Source organism: Eurytemora carolleeae, unplaced genomic scaffold, assembly GCF_000591075.1.
Source record: "Eurytemora carolleeae unplaced genomic scaffold, Eaff_2.0 scaffold106, whole genome shotgun sequence".
NCBI lineage: Eukaryota > Metazoa > Arthropoda > Copepoda > Calanoida > Temoridae > Eurytemora > Eurytemora carolleeae.
Window position 1 is genome coordinate 420,977 of NW_019396089.1, and position 24,046 is coordinate 445,022.

Sequence of the window (24,046 nt, forward strand, 5' to 3'; positions counted from 1 at the left end):
TGAAGGAAGAGGGGGGGGGGGACTTATCGTCTTCTAGCCCAAACCTCACAGACACTTTTCAGAAAATATTTATAATGGTGTGTACAGTGTGTGGGAGCACTCCTGCAGCTCCTTGTGGAGGGTGTGGTAATGTGTCCTACTGTGGTAAGGTAGGGATGGTAATGTGTCCTACTGTGGTAAGGTAGGGGTGGTAATGTGTCCTGCTGTGGTAAGGTAGGTGTGGTAATATGATGTAATGTGATGCTTAATTGTTCATTCTATTTAACAAATGAAAAATAAGTAATCACAGAGACGAGCAAACTAGCCTTTATTTCTATTATTAATATAAGTTTGTTATTTTTTATGTTACTCTTCAAGTTGCTTTTTTTTCCTACATCATATGAAACTAAAATTTCGCAAACTTTTCTGTTTTTATTGATGAATCTCAATAAATTTTAAAAATCTAAATTTTTACTGTAAGATTTATAAATTGTGACCGGTAATAAACTTTTCCAATGATGATGTGTGTTGGGTCTGATCGGATCAGCCGCTTTGACGTTTATTGGATACAAAATAGCAGGGATACAAAATAGCAGACAAGAAGTGGTGTTCAAACAAGGTTAACAGTATATATGAGTAGGATAAGAAATATATAGTCTAAATCATGTCAATGTTTACTTGAAACATTTGAATTTTTTATTGAATATGATCAAAAATGTATCAAAAATCTTGTCTGAATACAGTTTTATAACTGTTTACATTTGCATGTCTAAAGATTGAGGAAAGGATATATATTCTGATGTTGATATGTCAAAAAAAGCTTTCTAGGAATTGCAAATAATACTGCAAAGTTTAGTCTTATAAAGATCTTTAGTGGTTTTTCTTTTTGATTCATCTTAAGGATAGAGTCTGAAATGAAAGCTTACTGAGAAGTTTGATCAAGGATTTCTATAGAAGTCTTAAAATTTAGAATTTCGATGAAGTATTCAATAGATAAAATACGTCGACCTTCTATCTAATAGTCCCCCCCCCATCCTCCCCAAAACATTTGTATTTATACCCAATAAAGGCTGAGGAGTCTGAATCTTAATAATGACTCCCCTCCCCACACTCCCTAAAAATGTTTTAGATTAAAGGTATGAATTTGAAATACATGTTTATGAGCCCAATTTTTCAATGCCAGCTGTTTAAAAAACAGATCCCTACGTACCATTAATGGTTCAGGGGCCTGGAAGATTTTAAAAAAATTACAAAAACAGGTCGAAAGTTGTAAAAATTTTCAAAATGTAAACTTTTCATCTGTAACTGAAGTAAAAAATTATAGTTGCTATTTTAATTTTTTTTTTCCCCATCCTGTAGCCTAGAAGGGCGTTGTGCGGAACGGCTCCTCGGAAAACATGTTTACCTCACAACAATATCGTATATGATTTCTCTTAAATAAAAATTACGAAATGATAGCTTTTGAATAGTTTCAATGGGTCTTATTATTTGTAGTAAGTGATATACCCTGAAATCTAGCAGGACAGTGCACAGGTGGGTATATGTCTCTAAATTTTCAGTTTATATATTTTATAATTCAAACAGGCGTATCACTGGCGCTGCTTTTGTGACTGTATTTTGTGTTGCATCCAATAAACGTAAAAATAGATGAATCGATCTGGATTAAATTCATAATTGGAGATCTGTTTTCTTCCGATGCTGGTTTTTAATATTTCTGTTATTTAGGAGTGTCAGAAGAAGGTTTGGAAGACACATAAACCAATATGTAAAAACTACAAGGAATGCCATTGTTTTTATAATAATTAAATAATTTGGTTTATGATCAAACTTTAGTCAGACGATTTATATATGATCAATTTACCATATAAGGATCAAGGGGTACATTAAAGATCATGATTTTAATTAGTGAGACCAATATTAAAGAAATTTCAGATATTTTAAACCTAAATGATGATTATGTTTTCAGGCGTATGTATTTTGTTATATAAGCGAATGCAAATTCTTAATTCATTATTTTGATATTCAAAATATTCTAATTACGTCATAAAGCTGCAATGCTTGCAAATATCTCAGATTTCATATTTTACTGCTGGGGGAGAAATGTAAAAGGGGAATAATTGTCGTCTCCTGTATTTCTTTTATAATTAGAAATGATCGATTATCTTAAACCAAAATAAACTTCTGGAAACTAATCGTGTATTGTGGATATCGAGATCAAGTGTTGTAGATGTAGTGTTGACATCTCTGGACAAATTTCCGCATACAAAAGTTCAACAGTGTTTTAAAATTCATATTTATTATCATATCATTAAACATTAAAATTAATTTTGCACTCTGGTTCAAGATGTATATTTATATGTATTTTTTTACTTTACCATCAATTATGCACAATGGTTCAATATAAAACTTACATGTATTATTAAACATTAAAATCAATTATGTACACTGGTTCGCGATGCGTATTTACCATCAATGATGCACAGTGATTCAAGATACAAATTTACATGCATTATTTAGAATAACAATCAATTATGCAAACTGGTTCAAGAATCATAATTTCATTGAGATCCATAAAACTGTGGAATAGTAAGATGACTGTTAGACTCATATAGTTATAACCCTAGATAGTCCTGTTAAAGTGAAACACAGGAATTGCGCTGAGACCCAGGAGACTTATGTGTTATAAGTTTATGATTTTTGAGATGCTGGTAAACTTATTTATTTTATAAGAAGATTATTATTTATTTTAGAATTAGGTTAGGTTTAGACACTTTCTGAGCTACGCGCTGCGGCTAGGACAGGCAAGGGGGGCCGAGCGCTGCGGCTAGGACAGACCAGGGGGCCGATCGCCACGGCTAGAACTGACTCTCTCTCTGTCATATAATTTGATGCGGCATTGCCGAGTAATACAGATTGGCCACTGCCTCCGTTCCATGGACACGACAGTCGCCGTTGGAGGCGACAGTCGTGTTGAATAAGATCTAATTTATCATTCTATCAACTATAGTATGTACTATGTACTGTACTGTATATATTTAACCTGTAAATATAGTTTTGTGTGCAAACATGTGTGGTTATTCAATTTAATCTAGGCCATTTACTTTTCAAGTCTATAGTATGGGGCTCAGTGTATTATTTGACAATAAATCTTTAAAATTATGCACAATGGTTTAAGATCGGGACCTCTGTGCATTTTTTGACAATAAATCTTAAACATTATGCACAATGGTTTAAGATCGGGACCTCTGTGTATTATTTGCCAATAAATCTTCAACATTGTGCACAATGGTTTAAGATCGGGACCTCTGTGCATTATTTGACAATAAATCTTTAACATTATGCACAATGGTTTAAGATCGGGACCTCTGTGTATTATTTGACAATAAATCTTTAACATTATTCACAATATGCAGTTTAAGATCGGGACCTTTTTGTATTATTTTACAATAAATCTTTAACATTATGCACATTGGTTTAAGATCGGTACCTCTGTGCATTATTTGACAATAAATCTTTAACATTATGCACAATGGTTTAAGATCGGTACCTCTGTGGAGGAACACGGGCGTCACATTATAGCGAGCAGGTTAGTTCTAGAATCGAACATTTTCATTCTTAATCCGAATATTAAATCTATATAAAGAATACTTTTTTTTGCTCTGGCATAGAGGGTAAAACATTTTTTAGGGTTGTACCGGCATGGTTTAGAAGTCAGAAGGTCTTTCAAAAGAATGGAGGAAATGGTCGACTGAACAATAAATTTTACCAATTTCAATAAAATTGTTGAGATATTATAAAAATATCTCCAAATGTGTCCATTTAATTTTGTTATAAAATAGTTTCGCGGTTTTTTTGCCTGGAGATTTACAAAAGAAAATGACAAAATTCTGACACAGTGCAGGAAAATACCATATAATTTCACGGGGGAAAATGTTTGAAGGAGTCGATACTAATCCCTTTCTTGTTAACTCACTGCACACCGTACATTTACTTTAGAGATATCAGGGCTGGGGAGAAAATAATGGATTCAAATCCCGATGTTCTCGGACCTAGGCTCACTCAGCCTGTTCCTTGCTGTCTAGGTACGTAAAACAAATAAAAATAATTACTGTTAAAAATTGTAGAAAAACTGTTTTTCTGTTGGAAATCATACATTTTGACATTTTAAGTATAAAGTATAAAATATTAAATATAAATATGTATTATTTATATTTGGGCTCTATAACTTTTGTTTTAATCTGAATGAATTCTTATTTACTGCAATAAAAATTGTCCGATTGACTTTTTATAAACGTTTTTTACAATCAAAATCTCTTCAAATCTAACGTTTTAAAGTTTGAACTTCGTCTTTGGCCTTATGTATATATATATACATATATATGCATAATTCCTTATAATTCCATGTTTTGACAAAGAAAGAATATGTTTGCAGTTGCTGGAAACTAAAAAAGTAAGAAAAGAATTCCATTCAGTCTCATTATTTCGTGGATAACCATATATGTAATAAATATACAGATTACCTTCTCCAGTCTCTATTTTTTGTGTAACAGTTCTAAAATACAATTGTGTAACAATGTCGTCTTCATTTTAGGGTGCCACAGAGGGGACAAACAGCTGTTAAAATGCCCCAAATGTGCTCTTCCTGTGTGTGGGGTGAAGTGTACCTCAAGTAGTGTGCATCAGGTACAGAACAGTACGACAAACATTGTGCAGTACAACAGACATTGTACGCAGTTTAACAGATATTTTACAGTACATCTGACATCACAGTACATCTGACATCACAGTACATCTGACATTACAGTACATCTGAAATTACTGTGCACTGTACACTGTACAGTCATGAGTTATGATCGAACATCCAAAAGAGAGACAGACAAGCATAGATTACTACTGTATATACATATATACTAGCTTGGGAACCCAGCGTGGACCAGGGGAGTCATCGTTAGTCCCACCGTTTACCCGCCCCTTGTCATAAATTACGATTTTAGCTATTTTTCCCAATAAAAGTCTGCCCACTACACTTAATATTTAAAAACCAGGCTAAGAACATTCCATCGGCTCTCCCGAGTTTCCCAATCGAAATTTGAGACAAATCGGTCCAGGGGTTCCTGAGTTATGATCGGACAAACAAACAAACACTCAAACAGACAAACAGAGATTACAACTTTTTAGATTTAGAATACTTTTTTAAAAATATTACAAATACATTGAAATTTTCCCTCCCTTTTTACATTCAACATTTTTAGATGGAATGTGCTGTAATATATAAATATAAGAAGAAGGATGCAGGCATTGTACTCAAAATTATCATAGACTTTAAAAAAGATCAAATTGTTTCATCTAAAATTAAAAGTTGGATATATCTTGTTTCTTATCCGTTCATTTGTTTTTTACTTTAATTGTTTTCTTCCTCTTAGTCGATTTTCAGCAAAAAAATTATGTGACAATTGTTTACGATTCTCTGGTTCAGATATATTTGGTTTGGAAACTGTGCTACCATTCCGAATCCTTGCTTTACAGTACACACAGGAATTCGTCTATTTTAAAAGTTGTAAATGAAATGAATAAAATGGATTTTCCGCCCGATGAGAGACGCCCACCTACTCGACTGGTTTAATTAAAATAGCAGGGTGATGGGACGAAGGTCTAAGTATGAATGAAGAGTACATTAATTCGAAATATAGTGTATAAAAATAGCAATTAAGCCATGAATTTAAGGTCGTCTTTTGGAATTAGTATTTTAATGCCTAAGCCTAATTAATCTAAAGATATAATAACTTAATAAATGTACGTCTCCTAAAGTAATTTTTATATTTTTAAAAAAAGAAGTTTTGCTATTCTGGATTCGAGACAAAAACACAGTCGTACGTAAGTGTAACGTGCAACAGTACTTTATTTGTAAACAGGATTTTTCTCACTTTACAGCAAGAACGACTATGCAATCAAAATAAAAACAAAGAAATTCGGAACTTTAGCAGACAAAACGGATTACAACTTTCTTATGATAGACGATCTCGAAGTCGTCTCTTAATCCCATTTTTGTTTGGAAACACTGTTATTTCTAAAAGATGTATAATGTGCGGAAAGTATCGCATATTTAAGCTGATAATCTCTGTAACTCTCTTATCTCTGGTTTCCAACCACTCATTTGTTTATCAAGAAACGATGCTGTATCTAAAATATTTAGAAATTTAAAGGGAGTGACCGGCTAGGCATGATAGATGAGCTGAGAGTGCAGTATTGTAGAAAATATATTTAGGTTTTTGGAGACCTAAATATGTTTACGACGTATAATTGCTGAATCTATGATTTACATCCGGATTGTCCATTTTGAAGGATACATTTAGAGAATCATGTAAATGTAACATAAAGTATACAGCTCTTTTTCAGCAATTGTACATTCTGTATAAACATCTAAAAGGTCTAAAATTAATCCATAAAATGTCTCTAGAATACTGCACTCTCAGCTAAACTATCATGTCTAGCCAGTCACTCCACTTAAAGATGAAGGCGAAGGTTTAGATCCATAGAAAATAGAATATATATTAGAGAGGAATTTAAAGAATCTCTCGGTATGAATTTTTTCAGTCCCTTTCAGCCTGAAAGGGAGTTGTTCAAAGTGTACAAATTATGTAAATGTTCACAAATTACGTGCAGTAGAGTACATTAATACAGTATGTTCCCTAGACTATTCATTTCAATTTCGAAATTTTTAAAGCTGTTAATTAAACTTGATAATGAATTAGGTGAATAAAAACCATCATTTGATTTATAGTTATAACGGAAAATCATCGTTTGTGAAGTGAAAGGCATAGAGTTGTGAAATGATCATTGGTCAATTATGAAACCAGCATATTTCATAATTTGGTTTTCTTTTAACATTAATTTTAGATTTTCTATAAAATGATATTCCAGGGCCCAAAAGGTTAAATAGCATAAATATGTGAAGTACACCTGCAGTATATTCTATTCTCTATGTTTAGATCTGATGAAATATTTCCACTTTTGTAATTAATTCCCTTTATTAGTTTACCTTCATTAAAAACATCTTAAAAGAATTCTTCAAGTGTTTTGTTGAGTGTTAATTAAATATGTTTTTACAAATTATAAACAAGATGAATTCTTCAGCCAGAAGTCTTCTTAAAAATTCTCTCTATGGAGTCTAATAAACAGGTATTATAGTTCTACAGTTCTAGATCAGACATTTTCCTTAATTCATATATAATCCTTTCATCTTGGCTTCTTTGGGGTTTTCTCAGCTTTTCCGTTTTCCTTTAATCTTTTTTATATCAATCTTTTCCTACTTTTTCTACACATTTTTTCAAACTTTTTTTAAAAAAATTTTATCTTTTTTCCTTAAATCCCTTTCTTTATTGCTTTTATGCTTCTTTTAATATTTTTCATTTTCATCCTTCATTCATTTTTTCTTTATTGTTAAAAATGACTTTTACCAAAGAACGTAGGGTCCATACAAATTGGGAAAGTTGCAACATTCAACTCGGATCGTAAATCAATCAATCTATTTCCAAACAAATCATTCAGATATTACAATTAATATAGTCATCGATTATTTTTCGACGCATTCGTATATAGTTAATATTTCATAATATTCTTGATTTTTTTAAAATAATATTTCGATGGCACTGAATTTTCGAACATTCCTGGAAAATATGAAATTGTTATCTTCATTATAAAAAATCTTTTAAACAGGAATAAATGTTTTCAAAAGTAACTCTCAGATCATGAAAAATAAGAAATATTATGAAATATCAACAATATTCAAATGCATCGAAAAATTATCGATGACTATTGTTTGTAATATCTGAATGATTTGTTTGGAATTACATTGATTTGTTTCTGATCCGAGTCGTATATTGCAACTTTCTGATTTTGTATTGACGCTACGTTCTTGGGTATGAGTCGCTTTTAACAATTTTCTCCTGATCAAAAGCGCTTATTTTTCGCATAAAGCCTATACCCCTTTCATTTTCGCGAACATTCCCTTTAACTAATTTATTAGGGGAATACCTTTAATTATTTAGTTGTAGTTGTAGGATACCTTTAATTAGATTATTTGTAGAATACCTTTAATTAATTTATTAGGGGAATACCTATAATTACATTATTTGTAGGATACTTTTAATTAATTTAATTGTAGGATACTTTTAATAGATTATTTGTAGAATACCTTTAATTAATCAATTTGTAGAATACCTTCAATTAATTCATTTTTAGAATACCTTTAAATAAATTAAGAAATACTACATCGTGGATTGTTTAAAAAGAATAATATGGATTAAAAACCCTCTAAGTAAATTCAAAGTTCTATATTATATAATTATTATATATGATATGTTACCAAAATTCATAATTTGATTAATCTTCAAAGGCCAAATATTTAATCTAAATATAACATTAAATATAATCTGAAGTCAGACCTGAAGGCGATTGTCCGAATGAAACGCTTTTCAAATTATAATGTTTGTTTTCCAAATTTTAACATTAATTAGACATTTTAAATTTTGTTAACTAATTTTTTGACTTTTCTTTTTGAAACTTGAATTTAAATTTAAACAGAAATGTAATTTGTTAATTCTAGAATTTTGTAGAATTTTCATTAAGAAATTAATATTTTAGGAAATAGTAAAAGGAAAGAATTGGAAGAGCTTGCAAGAAACTGTTGTAGGTAAACATAAAAGAAGTGTAGATGGGGTGGAAGGGGTTGAGGGATAACTAGAGGGAGGAGAAGGGGAGGGAAGGCATGAAGGGGGGGGGGGGTAAATCCCTATCCCAATTACGTAGTGGGCTGAGTTTTAATCATAAACGCATTTTTTGTTCTTTATTAATACTTATTCAGAATTCAGATAGTAAAACTTTGACGTCAATTAAGGTTTCCATGCGCAATAATGTTTTATTCAATTTCAGGAAAGATTGAGAAAATTTGTTAAAATTACCAAAATTTGTTAAATTACCTTTAATACTAATAACAAATACATTTTAAGTTAATTATCAATAACCTAGCCTTCGAGAAATATGAATTTTAAATTTGTACAGATAAGTTAGTCATCTATGGAGAAGGTTTTGCGCTATTATTGCCCAATTTCGCATTGAAAACCCCAACGTTAATGTGAGAAAAATGGTGAACTTAAAAAATTTCTTTTTAGATCCAATTTTGGCTTTGGGTATTCCTGACGTAGACAGAGATACTTTAGAAAATATATTCTTTGGCTTTTACAGAAAGTAAATCCCCCCTCTCTTTCCTTCTTAATTCTTTGGTTTTTACAGAAAATAAATCCTCCCTTTAAACTTTGAAGAATTACAGGATACTAAAACCCCCTTTGTACTTTGTTTAATACAATATACTTAAAAATCTGTCCCCACCCCCTGATGTATCATTTCTATAATATTACCGGGATTATTTATAAACAATTTTATAAAACAATATGAAGGCGTCGATGATAATAGACTGTAAGTGTGGTTGATTAATTGATTGATTGGCTCGCTACCTTCTTGACTAATCTCCTCTACTCAGGACGCAGATAGTGCATACATACATATATTTCAAACCTACAATAGATTGTAGTTATAATAAATGAATGACAATATTAATGAAATTAAATGACCATGTTAATATCATAAAATTGCAATGTTAAAAAAATTAAATGACCATGTTAAGGAAATTAATGACAATTTTAATTTTATAAAATTACAATGTTAATAAAATTAAATGATCATGTTAATAAAATTATAGACAATGTTAATATTATAAAATTACAATGTTAAAGGGAGTGTCCGCGAAAAATGAAAGGGGGTATAGGCTTAATGCGATAAAAAAGCGCTTTTGATCGCTAATAATCTTACTTCTATCTGTTGCGTCTAAAAGGAGAAAATTGTTAAAGACATCTCATACCGAATAACTTAGCGCCCATACAAATTGAGAAAATTGCAACTTACAACTTAGACTGTAAAAAAATCAATTTAATTTTAAACAAATCATTCAGATATTACAACCTATAGTCATCGATTATCTTTCGCGACATTTGTATATAGTTTATATTTTATAATATTTTTTTTTAACGGATTTCGAAAAATGTGAGTGGTGCGCGGCATTCTTAGATAGTTTAGAAAGAAGAGAAATAATCAAAACAAATTAATTCACAGATGGAGAAGTCCTGCGACTTTATTGGACCAGCTTTGTGACCTCGGAGCTCCACTAGTTTTGATTCTACACAAAAGCAAATATATTTGGTTACATACTATTGAAATTCAAATCAGCTTTGCTTCTCTCAATATCTCCTCATTAAAGAGCTGCAATTGAAAACACGCTAGATTTCAATCTAGCAAAAGGAACAGAGTTTTTGCCTCAAACTCAGATGTTCTTAACTCTATATCTTTAGAATCCGATGTCGTAGACCTTTGATATTTAAAGTTATGAATTTTACAGTATATAAAAGTCTAAGTTTGAACTAACAAAGGTTTACATCTTTAGGTTGCAAAGATATAAAGGATTAGAAAAAATTATTTTGTGGCAAAAAATCAGTTCCTTTACTTAAAAATAACGTAAGTTTAGTCATACTCAGCCATTAAAAAAAATCATCATAAAATATATCCTCCACTCTAATATAAAATATATCCTCCACGCTAATATAAAGTATATCCTCCACGCTAATATAAAATATATCCTCCACGCTAATATAAAATATATCCTCCACGCTAATATAAAATATATCCTCCATGATAAAATTATTTTTGTTTTCCAATTATTTCTTTTAAATGTAATGCCCACACAAGCCCCTTTCATAACAAAATGAAAAGTTTTTAATCTTCAAATTATTTTTAGGGATTATCCTGACCAACACATTCGAAGTGGTTCTTCCCTCAGCTCTTCTTATTGTGAGTACTGAGTACAAACTGGAAATAGATTAACATGAAGACCCCACAGCTAACTTTTGTAGAATATATGAATTTAAGGAATCTTACAAGTGGGATGGATATTTGGTAAAAAAAAATTACCACAAATTCGAATTTTCTAATCCCCGTATCTTAGCAACCTGATGACACCTGATATTTAAAACTTAATCATTTGATCTAGATAAATTTTTAGTTTTAAATACCTAAATTCTACGAAATTGGATTGAAGAGATTATAGGGATTAGAAAATCAGAGTTTGTGACAAACAAAAATGGTTCAGAAATAGGTTTAAAACGGACATTGAAGTTTTTAATGTCGGGTCACTTGAAATAACGTCCACAAATCCTTACAAATCCTAACAAAACTGAATTATTAACTTATTAAATCACTTATTATGTAAATGCAAAATTGGTGTTTCTCATGTTCAGTCTTACTTGAGTCTGAAAGTCCTTTTCTATAGTTTTCTGGTTCTCACTGTAGGTCATCTCATTTTTATAAAGTTAGTTCTCTAACTTCAGTGGTTTGGGTGCTAGGGAGGCTTTAGCAAAATAGCAAAAGTACGTCAGAAGAATTTCGACAAATATCAACATGTGACATTTTTTATATCTGATAACGCCGACCTTGTCAATTTAAAGGATAATCTTTTTCTAATGATACTCACAAAGGATGAGACTTCAGAGACGATTTAACAGAACGTATACTGTCTGTTCATTTATATTGATGATTCCCGGGCCGGCTACTACAATACTTATTTCTTTATTTGCCAAATCATCAAATAAGCCATTAAACGACTTTATTCAAGGCAGTAGAAGCTTATTTAAAGTATTTCAGGGCGTCTTTTCAGTCTAACTCTTTATGGGTAACCCTGTAAGTGACGCAGAGTATTTAAAAGATGTAAAGATGAAGAGTAGTTTCCCAGTCTCCAATTAATCTCAAGATGGATATTTTTTAATATTTTTTACCTTTTGAAGTTTAAACGATCAGTCCTCCAATTGATATCGTCAATTTTCAGAATTATTAATATTAAATACCATAAAATATTTTCTAATAATGAATATGATCTATGACTGATGTTTACTATTGTACTTTTTTCTCCAAAATACGATTAATGAGCTTTTCAAAATGTAAGGATATTCAACAATTGTACGTTTTCTTTAATAAGATGGAATCTGGACAATTTTCTCAATATCAATTTTGAAGATGTTACAATGGTAGACGACATTTTGGAAATTCCTAGTAGTTTTTATTGTTAAACTATGATACTAGAAAGTTTGGGTCTATGTCGTCAACTAATTCCTCTATATCCAAACAACTAAATATCTGCCAGTTTTTTTTCATTTTTCAATGGACTACAGACGTATTTTAAAGTGACCCTTTTAAAGGGTGGGGTGCTTGATTAACAAATGTTTATATTTAAAGGGTGTCCTTTCAATTTTTGTGGGATGTTAATATCTTTTTGTTCTGTCTAAAAATGGATGTTGTTCTTGTGGATTTTCTATAAAAGTGCTCAGAAACACGTTTAAAGGGAGTGTTCGCGAAAAATGAAAGGGGTTATAGGATTACGTCGAAGAATATTCGATGGTGATTGGTATTAATCTTACTCTTTTTGATGCGGCTATGTAAGGAGAAAATTGTTAAAAACGATTCATAACAATGAACGTAGCGTCCATACGAAATCAGAAAATTTCAATATTTGACTCGGATCGTAAAAAATCAATTTAAATCCTAACAAATCATTCAGATATTACAACCTATAATTTCACTTACAACTTGTTTTCACGGTTGGCGCTGGAAAATATGAAAATCAAAAATCATTGAAACAGGAATGAGTGTTTTCAAAAGTAACTCTCGGATCAAAAAAAAATATTATTAAATATCAACTATATACGAAAAAATCGATGATTATACGTTGTAACATCTGAATGATTTGTTTGAAATTAAGTTTTTTTTACAATCCGAGTCGAATATTGCAACTTTTTGAAGTTGTATGGACGCTACGCTGTTCGGTAGGAGTCGTATTTAACCATTTTCTCTTTATAGACGCCAAAAACCAAAAACCAAAAAAAACATATATTAAATTTTAGACAGAAAAAGATATTAACATCACACAAAGATTGAAAGGAATTGAAATTACATCGACAGTCGTCATAATTCACCCACCACATATATTCGTATCCTGTTTTAATATAGTTTTCTTTACATAATATACATTTTACACCCACCACATATATCCGTATCCTGTTTTAATATTGTTTTCCAGGGAATCTTTTATGAATCTAGTTTCATGAACCATCATTGTATTGGGAACACGAGGATAATTCTGGATAAAGGTGAGCTTAAGATTTGAGAGAAAATTGATGAAAATGAATGAAATGAAAAATCTTTGAGATTAGGAGAAACTTATGTTAATAGCTGAGATTCTCTAGACCCCCTCCCCCCTTGTGAAAAAATAATATATTTGTATTAAGACAATATCTACACCACAGAGTTAGGATTGGTTAGGGGGCCGAGCGATGCAACTAGGATTTTAGAATTTTTTTCCGGACGTTATTTAGGTAGCAATGGGAAGGATGATTAATGGAGGTTGTTTGAAAACAATACATATTGACTTAAAACCTACAATGAGGAGGGGGGGGGGGGGGAATGGAGGGAAGGGGGTGGGAGTAAATGGAAGATTTTAGTGAAGGAAAAATTAAATTTAATAAACATTCGATTAACTTTCGATTATTCAGTCGTTTTGTATGTAAGAAATGTAAAGCTGCTGATTTTGTAATTACATTATATTTTATTCGAATATATTTGCACAGAAATCTTTTTTGGAGAATTGTTTTTTATTAAAATGCTAATTATAATAGCTTTGCCAAAAAATGCAGCAAAAGAATTAACCATCTTCAAACGATACGTTAAAGTTACAATTGATATTTAATTAATAATTCTTATCGTAGTGTTTATTAAAAAAATCTGAAAAATCCCTTGAATTTAGGTGGTAAAATGACTGTAACTGCGAGTGTACCAATCAAGAAGAATAAACCAATTAAATTCAATTATGTAAAGGTCAGTTTTATTTTTGGTATTATTCTGATATTCACAGGATCGGATGGAAAGGAAAATATTCGGTATTTTTTTAACACATTATTTGATAACTAGTTTCTAGTAAACTAAAGTATTTCCCGGTAGTACTAGGAGTAAATAGGAGAAAATTGGAAATACCAGGACAATGTCTTGAGTACCAGGACAATGTTTTGAGTACCAGGAAAATGTTTTGAGTACCAGGACAATGTCTTGAGTACCAGGACAATGTCTTAAGTACCAGGACAATGACTTGATTACCAGGACAATGTCTTAAGTACCAGGAAGTGGTCTTGAGTAACAAGAGTAGGTCTAGAGTACTGGGAGTAGGTCTAGAATTCCAGGAGTAGGTCTTGAGTACTAGGAGTAAGTCTTAAGTACCTGGAGTAGGTAAGTAGGAGTAGGCCCATGAGTACAAGGAGTAGGTCTAGAGTACTAGGAGTAGGTCTGGAGTTTCACCAGTAGGTCTGGAGTTCCATTAGAAGGTCTTGAGTACCAGGTATAGGTCTGGAGTTCCAGGAGTAGGTTTTGAGTACCAGGAGTATGTCTGAGTACCAGGAGTAGGTTTGGAGTACTAAGAGTAAGTCTAGAGTACTATGTGTAGGTCTGGAGTTCCAGGAGTAGGTCTTGAGTACCAGAGGTAGGTATAGAGTACCAGAAGTAGGTCTAATGTCCAGGAGTAGGTCTGGAGTACTATGAGTAGGTCTTGAGTACCAGGAGTAGGTCTTGAGTTTCAGGAATAGGTTTTGAGTACCAGCAGTAGTTCTGGAGTACCAGGATTAGGTCTAGAGTACCAGGAGTAGGTTTAGAGTACTAGGCGTAGGTCTTGATTACCATGAGTAGGTTTAGAGTACTAGGAGTATATTTTGAATACCAGGAGTTGGTTTAGAATACTAGGAGTAGGCCTTGATTATATATATTATATAGGTCTCTTTAAGTACTATAACTGTAAAGACCAATTCAAGGGAATTGGATCGGGCACCTAGAAAATAATTATTTCTCCTGAACCTGCTCTAGGTCTTCTATATATATATCAAGGTATAGGTCAAGGTTCTATAATAAGGTTTCTTACTCTCGAAGGGCTCCAATGTACGGGAGACCATCGAGAGTAAGTAACCTTATTAAACAACCAAATTGTCTTGACTTTCTAATGTGTATAAGACAGCAGGAGCTCCTAGGGCATAAATATATCTCCTGAACCTGATATATATATATATATTATATATCAGGGTCTAGACTCTACCTGGCTGAGACAGCAGGAGCTCCTAGAGAATAAATATTTCTCTTGCGCCTGCGAAAGGTGTCTGGATCCAACGGAGCTAGGATCCTACGTCTCCGGTCACAGGTGAATATTACATCAATCCAATTATAAATCTTTAGATAAAAAATCTTCAAAAAACAAATATGGATATATTATGCATGATTTTTTTCTAGAGTTTAAACTGATTGACTAAAAGTAAATCAAACTGTATGATAATGATCTTAAAGAATGTTGAAAAACCCAAACGCGCACTTCCCTAATTTGTCGATTTCTACAGTTATGGATACCATTTCCAAGTCCATAAAGATGAAGAGCCATCATTCAGAGCAGGATTGACCGAATACGAAAACTTTTTGACTTCGCATTCCTAACATTCTAATTTCATCATGATTTTTTAATAATATTGCTTTTTTTCAATACTTTTTATTTTCAATATTCTAAGAAGAAATGAGCGTTTTTAAAAAGACAATTTCACACTTTTTTCTGTCAGAGGTCTAGTTTTTACCCGATCATAATAAAATTAATATTAATAATAGCTGTTAGCTGATAGGACCATATTTTATTTCAAGAAGGAATGTACTTACTTTATCCTAAAACTTCTCCTGGTGTAAATCAACTCTAACCTGGTCTTTTTGGGCTCAGCTTGCAAAACAAACTTGTAAACAGCATGAAAGGCTGGCATGCCAGCCTCTTCCGTCGTTAGCAATGGTTTAAATCAAAGTTTGGTTTACATCTGAAAATGTTCATGAAGTTAAACAATGAAAAAGAAGATTGCAAGGAAGAAATGAAAAAAGATCTCTGTCAACTGAAGCATAGTAAGGTTGGATAAGGCTCTCCAATGTAGGGTAATCAGTTCCATCCTCAACAGACTTAAAGAGCATTTATTCACAGCAGGGTTGATTAAATCCAATATTTTTTTCATATAGCCCTAACACCCTAGAGACATTGTGATATTAATCTCATTATGGTCGGGTATAAATTAAGCCTCTCAGAGAAAAAATTGTGAAATGTTTTAAACAACCTTTATCTGCATGAATTATATATAATTAGATGTTTAAAAGAAGAATGTGAAGGATCCGTGATACCAACCGATCCCTTGAATAAACAATCAGATTGGAAATGTGACAAGTGTCAAGAAATAGTTCCTGTTCAGAATATCAGGTGAGAGACCCTTTACATTGTCAGGAAATAGTTCCTGTTCGGAATATTAGGTCAGGAACCCTTTATATTGTCAGGAAATATAAGTTCCATGTTCAGAATATCAGGTCAAAAACCCATTATATTGTCAGGAAATGTAAGTTCCATGTTTAGAATATCAGGTCAGAAACCCTTTGCATTGTCAGGAAATGTATGTTCCATGTTCAGAATAATAGGTCAGGAACCCTTTATATTGTCAGGAAATGTAAGTTCCATGTTTAGAATATCAGGTCAAAAACCCTTTGCATTGTCAGGAAATGTAAGTTCCATGTTTAGAATATCAGGTCAGAAACCCTTTGCATTGTCAGGAAATGTATGTTCCATGTGCAGAATAATAGGTCAAAATATCAAGAACACTTGATGCTGCCGATAAGTTGTGTACAATGTACATGCATTGTCATTGAATATTATTGATGGAAACCTTTAAATATTGCCAAAAAAGAGTTTCTATAAATATTTTATTCAGTATTTCTGTTTTCCATAGGAAGACCCTGAAATGTTTGAGTCGGGACACTGAGAGCCTGGATAAGAATAATATGAAGGATTTGAAAAGACTGATCAATAAATATGAATCTAAATTACATAGGTAACTTGAGTAACATGAAAAAACGTCAACAATAAATACTAATCTAAATTACATAGGTAACTTGAGTAACATGAAACAACGTCAAAGAATAAATACGAATCTAAATTACATAGGTAACTTGAGTAACATGAAACAACGTCAACAATAAATACGAATCTAAATTACATAGGTAACACATGAAACAACATCAACAATAAATACGAATCTAAATTACATAGGTAACTTGAGTAACATGAAACAACGTCAACAATAAATACGAATCTAAATTGAATAGGTAACTTGAGTAACATGAAACAACATCAACAATAAATACGAATCTAAATTACATAGGTAACTTGAGTAACATGAAACAACGTCAACAATAAATACTAATCTAAATTACATAGGTAACTTGAGTAACATGAAACAGCGTCAAGGTTTGGTAGGAATAATGTTGATGGATAAGAACAAATTAAATGTCGTCTTCTTAATTTGCAGTCCAGAGTCTAAAACTAAAGAATGCGCGAATTTTAAGTTCGAGGTTAAAAGTTCTGTAAAATAAAGAATGGCTACTTGAATATTAAACTTTCTCAATTTTAAATTTGAATTTCCCGGGAAAATCTGAACCAATCAGAGAAAAGGATTTACGGAGAATATTACATAACCATCGCTAATCAGCTGATTATGTAACCAAAAACAAAACATATTTTGAGTTACAACCGTATTTTGGGTTTACATGCAAAAATTAATTAATCTAAAACGTGAAATTTCTTTAACAAGGTTTTCACTGTCAAATATACCGTAAAGTTGAATGCCACTTTCTCAGCTGAATGATGATTGAATAATAGACAAATAGGGAAAATGCAGGATTTCAAGATTTTAACCCTGTGTTTAAATTTTAACTCGTCGATTTCGGCGAGTTAAATATTTAACCACAGGGTTAAATATTTAACCTCACGGTTAAAGTTCAGGTTTAAATTAAGTCAGAAGTGGCATTTAACCATAAACTTAAAATTTAAGTAAAAACTTTTCGTTCTTTAGTTTTAGACTCTGTAACTATAATCTCCAGGGTTACTCATACATCAAAGTATAATAATGAGACTCAGTCTTTGGAAGTTGGAACCCAGCTTTGTCTGGAAATTAAATTTTCTTGATAAATTAAGCAATCCCAGGCGCAACTTGAGATTTTTTAACCAAGCTCAAATTTTGATTGGGGAGCTACAAAGAACCACAGATAATATTTAAGAAATCCCGGAATTAAATTAACATGTTGTTTATTGTTTTGAAATATAAATATTAATATTATGATTAAACCTTTGTGAATTTTAAGAGTGTTCACGTTCTTTCCATGTTTAAAGAGATGATCTATCGATCTACGTAGATTTGTAGATTTGTAGATTTGCATTATAAAACAAGATATTCGTATATGTTTAGGGAACCTAGGGGTAAACCGGGGTTACAAAGGGAAAATAACTTTTTTAATCCACGAGCTTCGCCAGACACTTCAGCTAGTTTCTAATAATATTTAAATATGTTTTACAAATATTCAGGCAAAATGGTTTATTAGCTGACCTGAAGCAAATGCTAATCTCTGGGTATGGTCGTCTTCCTGGATTTCAGGTACTATCAACTGTGATGTGTATTATTTGTGTATTGTGTTATCTGTACAGTGTACAGCGTACAGTGTACAGTGTACAGTGTACAGTTTACAGTGTAGAGGGTACAGTACAGTGTACAGTGTACAGCGTACAGTGTTCAGTGTACAGTGTACAGCGTACAGTTTACAGTGTAGAGGGTACAGTACAGTGTACAGTGTACAGCGTACAGTGTTCAGTGTACAGCGTACAGTGTACAGCGTACAGTTTACAGTGTAGAGGGTACAGTACAGTGTACAATGTAGAGTGTAGAGTGTACAGTGTACAGTGTACAGTGTACAGTGTACAGTGTACAGTGCACTGTGTACAGTGCACTGTGTACAGTGTACAGTTTACAGTGTACAGTTATAAAAGTTAATGAGTCAGCTTCAGACTCTTTCCTTAAAAATGTGTAACAATATTTTCTTCAAAATACAGTCATTGTAATTTAAAATAATCCTCCATAGAAAAGAGGGCTATGCTATATTCACAAGAGTACCATTAGGCTTCATCTGCTAACGATTTACACCGCGTGTCTGTAGCAATAAAGTTACTTTTATATTAAAACCACAATTTTCTAGATTTATAAAGTATTTAACTCTAAAAATATCCTTTAAACAAGTCTGTCATTGTACAATATCCGAGACTCAGTCACCATTTTCTCAAAACTATTTAAAAAGGTGTTTTACTAGATCCATGATAAATTCTAGTATAGTATTGTTATAAATTTAATATTGGAAACATTTTGAATGTCGTCTTACTTTATCAGATTTAGGAAGAAATACCTTTTAATATTGTTAACAAAAGAGTCGCAATAAAAAATATCTAAATACAACAATAATCCGTAAAAAGCGAAATAAAATAATCAGCAATTTTAAATCTGTATCTTTACATTCTGAAAAATAATGGAAAAAAACTCCTTTTAGTCCGCTTTACTCCACTTTACTTGGTCCATGAGGTTTTATAGAGGGTTACCAACAAAGGATAACTCTGTAAAGACGACGTAAAACTCTTAAAAAAGAACGAGTCCAAGGTTAAATTAAGTCATCTACCTTAATGGTTTACTTAATGATTTTTTAAAGAAAAAACAATTTTACAGTTGGAGGGGATAATGAATATAAGGAAACAGATAGTAAAACTTTGGTACAGTCGATTCTGAAGTTTCGTCCTATATGATAAACCCTGTATATATTATACTGTACTATAGGTAGAGGAAATGAATGAGACCGACCATAAACTTAAAGGGAGTGACCGGAAATGTATGGTATAGTTGAACTAAGAATGTAGTATTGGGGAGAAAGTTTTTGGGATTCTTTTGAGACATATAAAACGTTTTAATAATGTATAATTACTGAGTTTGAGCGCAAAGTCGACTTTCAAAATCATTAATTTGGGGTGTTTCGTTAGAGAATGGATTTTTAAGAATTATTAAATAACGATGACAAAAGAAATGTTACACAAATTTTACAGTAAATAAATGATTATACACCATTAAAAGTTTTAGATGTCTCAAATGAATCCTTAAAAATACTGCATTCTCAGTTCAACTACCATACATTGCCGGTCACTCCCTTTCAACTGAGGTTGGTCTATGAGGTTCTAAATATATTCTATATAATGAAACAAGGCATTCGTAAACGGCTGGACCGAATTGGCTGATAATTTTTAAAGAAACCTTGGGGTATCCCGGGGATAATTTTACGGGCAACGCCGTGCACTTCAGCTAGTATATATATACTGTACTAGGTAGAGGATATGAATGAGGCCGACCATAAACTTAAACTGAGGTTGGTTCATGAGGTCCTATATATATATACTGTATACTAGGTAGAGGATATGAATGAGGCCGACCATAAACTTAAACTGAGGTTGGTTCATGAGGTCCTATATATATATACTGTACTAGGTAGAGGATATGAATGAGGCCGACCATAAACTTAAACTAAGGTTGGTTCATGAGGTTCTATATATATATACTGTACTAGGTATGAGGATATGAATGAGGCCGACCATAAACTTAAACTAAGGTTGGTTCATGAGGTCTTATATATACTGTATACTAGATAGAGGATATGAATGAGGCCGACCATAAACTTAAACTAAGGTTGGTTCATGAGGTCCTATATATATACTGTATACTAGGTAGAGGATATGAATGAGGCCGACCATAAACTTAAACTAAGGTTGGTTCATGAGGTCCTATATATATTGTATACTAGATAGAGGATATGAATGAGGCCGACCATAAACTTAAACTAAGGTTGGTTCATGAGGTCCTATATATATACTGTATACTAGGTAGAGGATATGAATGAGGCCGACCATAAACTTAAACTGAGGTTGGTTCATGAGGTCCTATATATATATACTGTACTAGGTAGAGGATATGAATGAGGTAGACCATAAACTTAAACTGAGGTTGGTTCATGAGGTCCTATATATATATTGTACTAGGTAGAGGATATGAATGAGGCCGACCATAAACTTAAACTAAGGTTTGTTCATGAGGTCCTATATATATATACTGTACTAGGTAGAGGATATGAATGAGGCAGACCATAAACTTAAACTGAGGTTGGTCCATGAGGTCCTGGGAGCCCTTGATATTGTGGACCCGGGACTAAGTCTCGGCAGAGGTATATTTTGTAAATTTACAGTTTTTCCATATTTCCCATGTAGCAACTTCCCAAATGTGCAATTTTCCCAAAGCGGAAACTTCACAAAAGTAAAGTTAGTCCTTCTGAGGCGGCACAGGCTGCAAGAGGGGATGGGCCGAGCGTTACGGCTAGAACAGGTAAGGCCCGGACCACTGCAGCTATAGGACAGATTTGGAAAGTTGCAGCTTGGGAAGAAGTGCACATTTGGGAAGTTGCCGCTGGGGAAGTTGCACATTTGGGAAGTTGCCGCTTGGAAAAGTTGACATTTAGGAAACTGCAAAGAAATAGGGATTATAAAATCAGAACTCAGTTTCTTTCCATCTAAGGATTGCTTCTGTTTGAGCTGCACACTACTCTAGTTATCCTCTCTAACCTGGAGTTTGAGAAGAAACAAAACCCAAACCAGCTTCTTATCAGGTTACTCTCCTTATATAAATGGGATCTTTAATTCTTTTTAATAACTTTAATAACTTTATTTGGTAGAGACATTAAATTTTTCAGAAAAATGATATATGATAAGAATAACATCAATCATATACTATACTCTATCCATCTTTTGGCTTTAGTTGATTTACATCATTAAGCTAATAGAAAAGTAATTGCATGGATTCATTATTTAATATTTGAGAAATACTCGTTTTTCGCACAGGTTGTGGTATAAATGTTTGAGGTACATAAATTATAAACTAATTAAACTAAGATTTTTGCATTATATATATATATATCAATTGAGGGATGGGGTCATTAATGGGACTGTCGTTGTAACTTCTATTTTAGATTATCTCCCATTAGATTAAGGGTTACTTGCCTTATTCACAACCTGACAGTAACTATTTACCTGAGCGAACAGATATCCTTGATCATTTTAGATTTTAGTTTCTCTATGAGAGAGAATTTTTACAGCAGGGGAACCATTGATATTTTGTAATTTCCGTCGAAAAAGTAATTTTATATTTGATGTGATTTTTTGCTTTTTTCAGATCATAATATACTGAAGGATTAATAAAGAAAGAAAAAAGTTTGTCGGAGGAAGATGTTTTATTGATGTTTCTTAAATCTTACTTAAGCGGTGACAAATTTTTCAGAGGCCAATTTTTAAATACTTTAAGATTTTGAACAGCATGGGGTAGTTTTGCAGAAAAGATAAAAACCTCTCCAATTTCTAAACAATTGTTTTCAAAATATATTTCTAGATTACTGGAGGCGGAAAAATATCTGGCGGAGGCAGATACGATTATGAAACTTGAGCCTCCAACCTCTCCTTACGGACATCTATCCTCTACAATTTCAAGGTTGTTTTACTGTATTCTTGTTTGGAGAAGGGAGGGGGTCATCGGAGGGGAAGAAAGTCAACCACAAAAATTTCCCGTCGGAGGCACCTCAAAATCCTCGTCCTTCAAATATTATTATTTTTAAGTGTTTGATTCTCCCAGATAAAATTATTTTTTTTTAAGAATAAGAAGCCGGCCAAGTTAGTGCAAAAATGAAATATTAAATTATTGTACATAAAAAAATTCAATTGAATTAAAGTGTTCAAGTTTAATGTTTCAGATATTCCTGGTGTAGAATGCCGCAAATAATTTCGAGTTTATAGAACTTTTTAGAATTTTTTTTGTTAATTATAGTGAAAACCATAGAACTTTTTCTTGTGGTTCCATGGTGAAAATGATAGGCAGAGGTATGCCAAATATTTTGTTATTTATTTTATATCGCAAAGGTTAGCTGTTACGGAGGCAGAAGAGATTTAAGTTTTACCTAAATAAAGTTTGACATTATTCTCATGGGTTTGAAGATTCCAATAATCCATATTTTATGCCCTAACATGGCAAGATTAAAAAAACTTTTTTCTTCGAGAACTGAAAACTTTAAAACACATAATAAACGAAGGACGAGGATTCCGAGGTGGCTCGGAAGAGAAAATTAGGTGAATGTGGCTCGGACGAGAAATTGTTGTGACTGGCATTCCTCCCCTTCGACACCGTATGTTGTACAGAAACACCAAAAACGCTAAAGGTTGTTCGCAATGTTTAATTACTGAAATAATACAATGTTCAATTTTTAAATAATGCTAGATCTTGATTGTTATAATTTAGGAATCGTATTGAACTCGGAGAGTATATTCAGACTGTTAAAATGATGTGAATTGCCACAAAAAATCTCTTGGAAAAAATTTGCTTTTTGTTAATTTTACATTTTTTGTTGTTAACATACTTGAATAAGACAATCTATTATCTAATATGTAAATTTACTGTATAAACTTTATTTCTAGTTTTATAGGAAATGTTTTGTACTTTGTTTAGATTGATGTCAAATAAATTTGAAGTTTTTATTTTGGAATCATTCTTGCTATTGATCTTATTCAATATTCATTGTTTATGGTGATATAAGTGTAAATCATGAAAATCTCGGGGAAAGGGAAAACTTGGCTGTACCTCTCCCCCCTTAGAACTTGCAAATTCGTATTCATATCTTATAGTTTACACCAAAATTGAAGAAAGAAAATAAATATGCGAAACCCTGCCAAACTTGATATTTAATTCAAATTTAATTTGAATGACATAAAAATATTTTTAAAATTATTTTGTTGAATTTTCTAGTTTTTCATTGAAGATATAATCTTAAAAAAACCTCCTTAAGCTAAGCCCCCCCCCCCTCCCCCTCCAATACTGAGGTTCCCTTGAGACCTTGTGAGATGTATATCTATGGTATTCAAGTTGACACAAGCATTATTCAGAACACTTATATATAAAGGGGAAGAAGCCTTATA

General features: G+C 32.2%; 1 protein-coding gene across 2 annotated transcripts; it reads left to right on the forward strand.

Annotated features, from left to right (window-relative positions):
- Positions 1-46: 46 nt before the first annotated feature.
- Positions 47-23,608, forward strand: LOC111718380 (protein msta). 2 transcript variants are annotated; one of them, XM_023493954.1, is made up of 21 exons: positions 47-149; positions 1,705-1,758; positions 3,519-3,565; positions 3,976-4,061; positions 4,571-4,662; positions 5,232-5,274; positions 5,456-5,514; positions 7,114-7,158; positions 8,623-8,671; positions 9,150-9,203; positions 10,820-10,878; positions 13,157-13,226; positions 13,880-13,950; positions 15,195-15,310; positions 16,277-16,387; positions 16,908-17,009; positions 18,539-18,608; positions 21,156-21,258; positions 21,606-21,696; positions 22,473-22,571; positions 23,373-23,608. In XM_023493954.1, exons 1-21 carry the CDS (start codon positions 75-77, stop codon positions 23,419-23,421), a joined length of 1,545 nt encoding a protein of 514 aa, XP_023349722.1. In that variant the 5' UTR covers positions 47-74; the 3' UTR covers positions 23,422-23,608. The 2 variants fall into 2 exon arrangements, with proteins under 2 accessions (XP_023349722.1, XP_023349723.1); XM_023493955.1 differs by having other exon boundaries at positions 68-144.
- Positions 23,609-24,046: the final 438 nt, after the last annotated feature.

What these genes read in the sequence shown, in the direction of transcription:
- LOC111718380 (XM_023493954.1), top strand. Translation starts at nt 75, where the DNA reads ATGGTGTGTACAGTGTGTGGGAGCACTCCTGCAGCTCCTTGTGGAGGG. An exon ending in CGTCACATTATAGCGAGCAG is followed by an intron (nt 3,566 to 3,975) that starts GTTAGTTCTAGA and finishes CATTTACTTTAG; the next exon opens with AGATATCAGGGCTGGGGAGA. An exon ending in CAGAGATACTTTAGAAAATA is followed by an intron (nt 9,204 to 10,819) that starts TATTCTTTGGCT and finishes TCTTCAAATTAT; the next exon opens with TTTTAGGGATTATCCTGACC.